Here is an 11,156-nt window from a genome sequence, read left to right on the forward strand (position 1 = left end):
TATTAAATAGTAATTAAAATAATTAAATATAAGATTAAATAAAAATGAAAAGAGAATTATATTTTAATCTAACATATTGATTTAAATTAGATAGATATATTTTAGGAGATTCATATTATCAAATAAGGAAATGATTGTGTTTGGTTGTAAGGATTGTAGAGAATTTAGTTGAGACTTGTTTGGATACAAAGATAAGAGAGGATGACACAAAAATGTACTTCAAAAATGTTAAGATAGACTAGGTTTGACCCCATGGTACAACACGAGACAATTTTTTTTTAAAAACTTTTGAATATATTATAAATAGATCAAATTTATTTGAGTTTTAATATAAATGTTACATTGTTATATATGTGTGTGTTCTCACAGTAATTAATAAAAAGGTTAAGATAGATATTCATTATATATTAAAATAACTCAAATGTGAAATAATCTATATCCGTATATACTTGTTTGGTTACAAAAATTCTAAAACAATTTTTAAAATATATATCCGTTTATAAAAATTCAAATCACATCATATACTAAAAAAAATCTAAAATTTTATTAACTTAATGTATTAAATAGTAATTTAAATAATTAAATATAAGATCAAATAAAAGTGAAAGGAGAATTATATTTTAATCTAACATATTGCTTTAAATTAGATAGATAGATTTTAGGAAATTAATATTATCAAATAAGGAAATTATTGTGTTTGGTTGTAATGATTGTAAAAAATTTAGTTGGGACTTGTTTGGATACAAAGATAAGAAAAGATAGCACAAAAAAATAATCCAAAAATGTTAAGATAGATATGTTGTTTAACATTCTTTCATATGAACTAAGCAGTTGAAGATTTAAGAGCCAAATTTTCCTTTACCAAGTGGGAATATGGAGACGTGGTGCCTACATCTGACGAGGGGGTTGAATTACGATGCATATAGGCTAGCAGTCAGTTTTCTCGGGTTAGGAAAAATTGATAGGGAACAAGGTTATAAATGGTTAAATAAAATCTATCCAGACCAAAATTTGTTGACGATCAGGGTAAAAAGGGTCGTCTAATGAATGACTTGTCCCGCTATGATGTAGCTAATAGACAGTTTTCCTTGTTTTGTTAGTAATCAAAACCACTAATGTGTTAACAAATGAGTTGTAATGCATCACATGATGATATGAGTAGAGGGTATGTTTCTAATGCCATCAAGTACTATATGAAGCAATACAAAGTTACGGAGGAAGAAGCGCGAGGCTTCAACAAATGGTTAGGGACTTGTATATCACATCTTTGTTTGCCAATCTTATTGTCTTTGAAACCATAATTAGTATGTTTGGTCGTCGTTTCAGCTGCAACATCTACCTTTTCTTTGTGTATCAATGGAATACATGGGTCGTACTCTCTTGCGTTCTCACTCACGCATGAAAAAGGTTACGAAAAAAATAAACTTAAGATGAGATAACGTTATCTTGGAAGCTAAAGAACTAGGTAGTGACATTTTTTACTTTACCTTTTGAGAATATCAAATAACATGGAAGCTAAAAGATCATATCAGAAATCACTTTGCCAGCTAAATGAATAAATATATAGTTTAGGAACACCAATAAAAGAGTTTGAGAATTTCAGATATGGACATAATTTGCATATAAGACATTAAAGCTATATGATGAGTCTGTGAGAGGATCAAGTTTGAAGACAGGACCATACCAGTCAATCTTCCCCCAAATCTAACGTCTATTGCGTTTGCCTTTCACAAGGGAAATGGAAATCTCGGTGGAGCAAAGCTCGAGACTGTGGGGATGCGGTTTCGAGAAGATGACAATCTTCCCAGCAGGGCTGGTGCAGAGTTTGGTGATATCAAATCCCCATTGTCGGAGTTGTTGCAAACCCTTCACTTCCTTCCAATGCAAGTCATCGGGCAAACACCACAGTATTCTCCCCGCAGGTGGCACGGCAGAACAAGAATGTCCCAACGACACACCAATCGTTTCTGTAAATGTATCCTGGCATGGAATCTGTTTTACCGGCCCCTTGCCACAAACATACATTTACTTGGTGAGAAGGAGAAGTTTTGACCATCCTCATCCACTGCGTAAACCTCCTCCTCCTCTTTAATAATCATCAACACGCTTTGTTGGATATTGAGGAGCATCTTGGGCGTAAACACAAAAAAGAAATCCCAATTTTGGGTGGAGATGTCGAACACCTCTGCCCAGTTTGAGGAATCAGCTACATCATCCCCGAGCCCTCCAAACACATATATCTTGCAGCCGTCTGAGTCTGTCAACATCAGGCCTGCAGATGGGGAAGCACGAGCCATCTTCATGGGCGGCAGGAGGTACCATTTGTGCTGGAAACAATTGAAATACGAGACTTCCGAAGTGGGCTTGACGTCTACGAGTCCACCGATAATAAAAATCCCATGAGACATCGGCACGAAAGTGGAGGCTGATGTCGGAGCCTGATCATACAAGTCCATATGGATGGGTTTCAGGCAGGCCCAACTCATCAATTTTATGGGCTATCTGCATTTTTAAAATGGTCTTTGCAATAACTCTAATATATGACAACATTTTTGAAAAAGACCCTAAAATATGACTTTTTCTTTGAAAAAAATGCTCTAAAATATAACAAAATTTTGCCAAAAAATTGAGGTCCCAGTGCAAATGCACATGTTGCACTTGTCTTACGTCGGGCCTGGTTTCAGGCAACGTTGCATGGGGTGGAAGATAAACCAGTGTGGGCTTGGTTCTGGTAAGATGCGCAAGCATACGTAGAGATATTGCTCGACGCAACCCATCTGCCATCTCAATTCCGTGACCTCAAAGGAAACCACCAGAGACCGGTGACTCTTGGAGGCGATAGCTAAAGCCACGAGGTCCAATCTCGACAACTGAGCCAAGCAGATTACAACCACCTCATCTGGCAACGACCATAACCCACAAACCTCCTTCTTCTTCTTCGTTTTATTCTTCGTCTTTTTATTCTGACATGGCGTCATTCCCCGAATCGCACTTCTTGATGATTGTTCAATGGAAGGATTAATTCCCATTCTCGATCGTGAGAGGATCCAGACATAAACTAATCTCTGGTCAGTCAAAATCAAAACCGAGCGGGCAACAGATCTGCTAGTTTATAAATCTTGTGTCTTGACATGAGTAGTCACAAGATTGTATAATAAAGGAAAAAGGAAAAGTGGTAGAGCAGAGGAGAAAAAGAAGAGAAGATGTGCTATTGAAAACCTTTTTTCTTGTGGTCAAGCACTTTGGTCTTTATATCAAGTCAAGAAGAGACTTATTATTTCACATATCTAAGCAAATCGGAAAGCTGACAGGAGGATGAATGAAACAGTAAATTGAATCCCAAATCAGCTCTCACCGAGAGAACGAGATAAGGGCAAATCAAAGACTAAGAGAAGATTACAAAGGAAGAAAAACCAACTCAGAGAACTAAGATTTGATGATGATGATGATTGATGATGATGATCGATGGTGATGAACAATCGTACATAGAGTGAGAGAGAAGAAGAGATAATTGTTATTTGGTTTATTATCCCAAAATTGCCGAAGCATTACATATAACCGATCTCACGTGACTAAGATAATTGAACCAAACAACTAAACCCAAAATCAGAGAATTAAACCAATAGTCTAACCGGAACCCAGAGTCTAACCGGTTTATCCTGTTACAATGAACCATGCCTCGGCCTCGATTTTTCCAACGTTGCACTACTTCTTCAAAGCCTAGATTCTTCACCGGTCCTTCCGGTAGGTCGTTTAAGGTTTGAAGCTAAAAAAGGAATATGGTTGCCCGGTTTGGCCTCGCCTAATTATCTCACCGGCAGGTAATTTTGCAAACTATGTACTACATTCAAATTTCGGTTTAAGACAACCGGAACCACCTTGGCAATCGATTTGGTTACGCTAGATCAAAATCCGATACAAAGTGCCATAACTGAATCATCAATTTGGTTTGGTTAGCTTAGACCTGAATAATTGTTTTGGCTTGACTATGTTAGACCGGGTTTGTTCAATACCTGTTTAGTTGATGTATATGGTTCTGGTCACTCACTCACTCACTTGTAACATAATGCAGTCTTGCCGGTGACAAATGGGTTTGACCCGTTGGGTCTAGTAGAGGATCGAGAGAACTTGAAATTGTTCATCCTACTGACATATTCCAGGCTCAAATTCGACTAGACAAACAAAAAAAATCTAATATCCATTTTTTTTAAAAAATTGCAAGATCAAAAACAAATAAACAACATGATTACATAAATTAAGTTCGTTAAACACAAAACTAATAGCAAAAGGTAATTACGTAATGAACAGATCAAGTTAGAGTTTACAAGAACAATTATTAAAAACCTAATTAATGGATAATCAATTAATCAATTAGCTAAAAAACTAAGGGCAATTCGATTTCTTCTTCGTTGACAAATTCACTGATATCGATCATCAACTCTTCTTCTTCGTCAATTCAGGAATGATCTGAAAGTGGAACCTCAAGTTTGATGTTGTTGTCATTGTTAAGACAAAACACGTTATACAAATTTTCCCATAAGCTTTGATCCTCCTCATTGGTTATGGTGGATTGTGTTTCTTGGAAAAGACTCACTCTGTTTCCCATAAAGAGTCAACAAATTTAACATCATCTTCATTCACCAAGTAACGTGATTGATCGGATAGTCCCGACTCACCATAGAGATAGAGATCTTTAATAGGCCGGAAACTAGGGTTTTGATCGTAACAAGTAACTTATGCGCCACAGATCTTCTCGAGGGAGGAGAAAGTACAGTTCTTTTGTTCTGGAGACAAGGACTTAGTGTTTTGGTCGAGAGAAGCGGAGGAGCTAGGGTTTTAATCGGAAACAAATTGTGATTTTTCTTTCTTCTCAAGGCAATCCATCAGATGCTTTTTCTTTCTCATCATACGATCCTCGATCATCTTTAATTCACAGAGATCGTCGCAATAACGGTAGAGATCAGGGTCTTCCCACCAAAACCCTAGTTTGGTTTGGGGGTAAGTAATCTTCGGAGGAGACTTTCCGTTGAGGTAGCAATCAACAATTTCAGAGGCAGGAGAGTAGCCGGAGAAAGAGTAAGTGACATCGGAGTTCTCTGCCAGAGAGGTTACGAAGACGGCGATGTTGGCTCCAGAGAAAAGACAGAGCTCAGCGGCTTTGGAGAAGAGAGGTTGACGGCGTTTGCTGCAAGCCACCGAGCGTTGTTGTTTAGTGTAACACCCGCAAACCAAAACTGTGCGTTTTGGGGGAGGGTGTCGGTCGACACCACTTATTTCTGGTTCGACCAGATTGATGTAATCGTCGATTTGGTTTGGTTTGGTTTTGGGAAACCATTAAACCGGGTTACTTAAGTGTTTGTCGACGAGAAGAAGGGTTTTTGGCATTTGTCTTTGTCGCCGTTTAGCCTTTTTGAGAGAGAAAGGGAGAAAACCTTGTTCTTGAGCTTTTGAGAGAGATTTGTGAGATTCCTTGATGTTTCTTGAGAGATTCAAGGCTGGGAAGGAGTTAGAGGCTTGCTAGGAGGGTTGGATTCGTTGCTGTGGTTCAGAAACTTCCTGCAAAGAGGTGAGTGCATGACCATGGCTGATCTAAGCCTGTAATTCCTTGTTCTTGCTTGTTTGTTGCTGTTTTTGTGTGTTCCTCTTGCTGGGATTGATTGCTACAGGTTCCTACGGATGTTTATGGTTTGGGTTTTGAGTATTGGACGATTTGGTGGAGATTTGGGAGCGAGATTCGACTCTCGGCTTCGTGCGGATCGCGATTGCAGATGTAGTGTCGATCGATACCCCTTGGTGTCGGTCGACACCAGTTAAGCGGCATCGATCGACACTATGGGGTAGTGTCGGTCGACACCAAGGCCAGTGTCGGACGACACCTCCCTTCCAGCGAGATGATGTTTGTTTTCCTGGTTTGTATGTTTGTTTGTGTTGATTGTTTGGACATTAAAATTACTGTTGCTTGTGTGTATAGCCCAGTAGATGGGAGGATTGCCTCATTGAGTGTTTATCAAATACTCATGCATCTCAATATGTGTTTGTGGTGCAGGTAAAGGCAAAGTGTGATCGTGGAATCAAGGCAATGAAGAGGAGGATGTTCTAGGGACTCGATTGGATGCTGTCTGGCATTGCTAGGTTGCTAGAGTTGGGTCATTAGAACATTGTTAGGTTGCTGGTTTCATGTTTCCTGATGACTGATTATTAGATTATTGTTATGGTTTAATATTGGTTATTTACTATTGGACAATTATTGGTTATTGGTAATTGTTTTTCATTGTTGGTTGTGATTGTGGTTAGGTGGCTAGTGGGTATGAGACCACTAGTTGTAGTTTATTTATTATTATTATTATTATTTATTATTTTTTTAAAAACGGGTCGAGTCGTTTCATTTAGTGTCGCGCTTCTTAATCTCAATCTTTCTCTTTGTTCCTCTTCCTTTCATCGTCATTGTGTACGTCTCCGGTAGGGTTTGTTGTTTCTTACAGAGAAAATAAGAGAGAGATACTAAGAGAGAGAGACAGAGTAACGAGTAATGAGTCAAAAAAGAAAAGTAACTCATATATTTGTAGGATATTTAAATATCCTAGTTCATTAATTACTGAATGTGTTTTCCTTTTTTTTTCTAAGGCCTAATGACCAGACCCAGCCGATCATCATCAAGGCAATGAAGAGGAGGAGGTGTCGGTCGACACCAGTGCCAGTGTCGGTCGACACCTCCCTTCCAGCGAGATGATGTTTGTTTTCCTGGTTTGTATGTTTGTTTGTGTTGATTGTATGGAACATTGGAATCACTGTTGCTTGTGTGTATAGCCCAGTAGATGGGAGGATTGCCTCACTGAGTGTTTATCAAATACTCATACATCTCAATGTGTTTGTGGTGCAGGTAAAGGCAAAGTGTGATCGTGGAATCAAGGCAATGAAGAGGAGGATGTTCTAGGGACTCGATTGGTTGTTGTCTGGTATTGCTAGGTTGCTAAAGTTGGGTCATTAGAAACATTGCTAGGTTGCTTGTTCTATGATTCATGTTGGTTGAATTTTTGATATTGTTTATGTTATAATTATGGGATTATTATTGGATATTTATTGGATATTGGTATTGGTTATTTCCGCTGTTGATTGTGATTGTGGTTAGGTGCCTAGTAGGTATGGGACCACTAGTTGTAGTTTACTTATTATTATTATTATTATTATTATTATTATTATTATTATTATTATTATTACTATTATTTATTATTAAAAAAAAAGGGACGGGTCGTTTCAGTTTGGTATCAGAGCCCTTACGGTTCTAGGTTTGGGTTCACTAGGCTTTGTGATGTAGATGTTTGGGATTGCATGTCTTGATTGATTATGTGAGTTAGTCCATTGTGTGTGGCATGGAGTCCTAAAACATCCTCTTCGAGCCTACAGTGTGATTCCACGGTGAGTTGTGGTTTTTGTTTTTTTGTATTAAGTTAAGATTGCTTGTTAGCCTCTGTTCTTGGAAGTGCAGTGGCTAAAGGTGTTTGAGTTTTTGGTCGTGGACGGGGACGTGGTCATGGTCATGGTCGGGCGGATCCCGAGGCCAGTGAGTGTGTGGTCCAGAGTTCCACGAGGAGGTACGTTAGAGGGTCGCAAGCGTATCAGGAGGGACCAGAGGGGGTTAGCCGGTGAGCGTGCCGGGGGTGCTTGGAACCCAGGTGTGGGGTTGCAGCAGGTGGAGCCCAGGGTCGAGATGATCGCTTGGCGGATCTGTTGGTGTAATGTTGGAGCAGTTACCGAGAGGGGTACCAGTGCAGGCTCCAGTTGTACCGCATGTGTCAGGGTGCAGCTGAGGGCTGCGGATGTTGAGAACTTTCCATCTTATGTTAGGAGGATGGAGCAGTGGTTGATGACCAGTGCGAGATTCTTCGCGAGAGGTATCGAGCCTAGAGAGGCGTATAGGGGGACATTTGTAGTTGCAGCAGATATTTCTCTGTTTGGTGGGTAATCCAGTTGGATATTAGAAGTTGAGTGGGCAGGTGTAGCATTGTATGTTATACTCGTACCACGGGAAGTACCTTTTGGTCGGGAGATGTTTATAGTCGTTAAGTTGTTGCTCCTGAGGGGATGGTGATTCCCCTGAATACCGTTAGCTCGAGGGGCTGGGGGCTCCGAGAGTGGCAGAGGGGATAATATTCCCCTGAAGGGATGATTAATTTCCCTGATACCAAGATCTTAAGGATTATGGTCCAAGAGTGAGACGGTATAACTCAAAGACGGTGGTCTGAGAGTGAGATCGGTATGGCTCGAAGGTTGCAACCTAAGGGTGGAAGATTTGGGAGCAAGCAATGCCTAGGACGTGAGTATAAACATAATGACTGAAGGTAGACCTCGAGAGAGTGATGGTGGTTTAATCTTGGGTTTTGGATGTGTTGACCAGTGGGTCAGGGTTTTATGACCGGAGCGGTCATGAATGTGTGGCTGTTGCACCAGGATTGTGCGGCCGGTGGTGCTGGAGTCCCGGGAAGGGGAGTTGCAGCATGTATGAGCCGGGAAAGGCATGTTTGTCAGATACATAAGTTCACGAGAAGCCTTCATGGTAGGATAAACTAAACGTTGCGACGATGTTGGATGAAGTTCATTGGAGATGGATAGGGTTGCTAGATTCATGGTTTTGGTAAGCTTGCTGGGGGAAATAAGTCAAGTGGGTTGAGTTGGCGGCCTGCAAATCATTTAAANTATAGTCGTTAAGTTGTTGCTCCTGAGGGGATGGTGATTCCCCTGAATACCGTTAGCTCGAGGGGCTGGGGGCTCCGAGAGTGGCAGAGGGGATAATATTCCCCTGAAGGGATGATTAATTTCCCTGATACCAAGATCTTAAGGATTATGGTCCAAGAGTGAGACGGTATAACTCAAAGACGGTGGTCTGAGAGTGAGATCGGTATGGCTCGAAGGTTGCAACCTAAGGGTGGAAGATTTGGGAGCAAGCAATGCCTAGGACGTGAGTATAAACATAATGACTGAAGGTAGACCTCGAGAGAGTGATGGTGGTTTAATCTTGGGTTTTGGATGTGTTGACCAGTGGGTCAGGGTTTTATGACCGGAGCGGTCATGAATGTGTGGCTGTTGCACCAGGATTGTGCGGCCGGTGGTGCTGGAGTCCCGGGAAGGGGAGTTGCAGCAGGTATGAGCCGGGAAAGGCATGTTTGTCAGATACATAAGTTCACGAGAAGCCTTCATGGTAGGATAAACTAAACGTTGCGACGATGTTGGATGAAGTTCATTGGAGATGGATAGGGTTGCTAGATTCATGGTTTTGGTAAGCTTGCTGGGGGAAATAAGTCAAGTGGGTTGAGTTGGCGGCCTGCAAATCATTTAAAACGGTGAATCGGAATATGCGAACGTATGGTACTTGTTTGTTTTATTACGCTCGTATTGATGATTTGCTGTGGAGAATTGCTAAGCGGAAGCTAATTTTGGATTAAGCCATCTTGAGGAAGTTTTCCTTCGAGGCAAGTTACTAGAGGCCCTTGGACATGCTAGAGGGGTTTATATTCGGGTGGTGGTGAGTTGTTGTCAGCATACTTGATTATTAGTCTAGTAGAGCTGAAGAAGTAACAAGAGGATTTGTTGAGCAGAGGATTCATTCGTCTTATCACTTCACCGTGGGGAGCGTCGGTGGTGTTCGTCAAGTAGAAGGACGAGTTATGGGTTTATGAGTTCATGGCGATGCCTTTCAAGTTGACTAACGTGCCAGCAGCGTTTATGAGATTGATGAACAGCGTGTTTCAGGAGTTTTCTGGATGTGTCTGTCATCATTTTTTCGACGATATCCTGGTTTATTCTAAGAGTCCTGAGGAGCATGCAGTGCATGTGAGGGCAGTTCTAGAGAAGCTGCGGGAGCAGAAGTTGTTTGCTAAGTTGAGGAAGTGTAGTTTTTGGCAGCGTGAAATGGGTTTTCTGGATCATATTGTGTCTGCAGATGGGGTTTCTGTAGATCCGGAGAAGATTCAGGCTATCAGGGGTTGGCCTAGACCGCATAATGCCACAGAGATCAAGAGTTTTCTCGGTTTGGCAGGTTACTACAGGAGGTTTGTGAGCAGAGCACGTGTTATGACTAAGTTGACAGGGAAGGATGTTCCTATTGTTTGGTCACAAGAGTATAAGGAAGGCTTTGCAAGCCTGTAGGAGATGTTGACTACTACGCCAGTGTTGGCTTTGCCTGAGCAGGGAGAACCCTATGTGCTTTATACAGAGATGCATCCAGAGTTGGTTTGGGGTGTGTGTTGATGCAGCATGGGAAGGTGATTGCCTACGCTTCGCGGTAGTTGGGGAAGCATGAGGGCAACTATCATACTCATTTTTTGGAGATGGGTGTTGTAGTTTTTGCCCTGAAGTTTTGGAGATCTTATCTTTATGGTGCAAAGGTGCAGGTGTTTACAGATCATAAGAGCATGAAGTATGTATTCACTCATCCCGAGCTGAATTTGAGGCAGAGGCGGTGGATGGAGCTGGTGGCAGATTATGATTTGGAGATAGCCTAACATCCTGGTAAGGCTAACTTGGTTGCAGATGCTCTGAGTCGGAAGAGAGTAGATTCGGCTCAGGAGCAGGAGATGGAGTCTCTATTAGGAGAAATTGGTGCGTTGAGTTTGTGTGTTGTGTCTCAGGAACTGTTGGGTTTAGAGGCGGTTGATAGAGCAGATCTTCGGAGCAGAGTGCGGTTGGCTCAGGAGAAGGATTTGGGGCTGGTGAATGCCTCAAAATATGTCGATTCAGAGTATCAGGTCTCAGATAATGGTACTATCTTGGTGCACGGTCGGGTTTGTGTGCCCAATGATGAGGAGTTGAGGCAGGAGATCCTGAGAGAGGCTCATGGGAGCAAGTTCTCTATTCATCCAGGAGCGACTAAGATGTACCGTGATCTCAAGAGGTACATTCATTGGGTCGGGATGAAGAAGGATATAGCTAGTTGGGTCGCGAGGTGCGATGTGTGCTAGCTAGTGAAGGCTGAGCATCAGGTTCCAGGAGGGTTACTGAAGAGTCTTACCATTCTGGAGTGGAAGTGGGATATGATTACTATGGACTTCGTGGTAGGTTTGCCAGTGTCCAGGACGTTTGATGCTATTTGGGTCATTATGGACCGGTTGACTAAGTCGGCACATTTTCTGGCCATTAAGAAGACTGATGGAGCAACAGTC

At 41.5% G+C, this 11,156-nt stretch overlaps 1 protein-coding gene across 1 annotated transcript; it reads right to left on the bottom strand.

Moving 5' to 3' along the window:
• Nucleotides 1,705–2,408, bottom strand: LOC104728023 (F-box/kelch-repeat protein At5g49000-like). The gene is made up of 2 exons (XM_010447065.1): nucleotides 2,030–2,408; nucleotides 1,705–1,967 (listed from the first exon to the last, which is right to left on the bottom strand). Exons 1-2 carry the CDS (start codon nucleotides 2,406–2,408, stop codon nucleotides 1,705–1,707), a joined length of 642 nt encoding a protein of 213 aa, XP_010445367.1.

The sequence above is a fragment of the Camelina sativa genome, chromosome 11 (assembly GCF_000633955.1).
Source record: "Camelina sativa cultivar DH55 chromosome 11, Cs, whole genome shotgun sequence".
Lineage (NCBI taxonomy): Eukaryota > Viridiplantae > Streptophyta > Magnoliopsida > Brassicales > Brassicaceae > Camelina > Camelina sativa.

Excerpts from the sequence above, each read along its gene's own strand:
- LOC104728023 (XM_010447065.1), bottom strand. The coding sequence starts at position 2,408 with ATGTCTCATGGGATTTTTATTATCGGTGGACTCGTAGACGTCAAGCCC. Across the intron at positions 1,968-2,029 it reads AAACTTCTCCTTCTCACCAA|AAACGATTGGTGTGTCGTTG; the intron begins GTAAATGTATGT and ends ATACATTTACAG.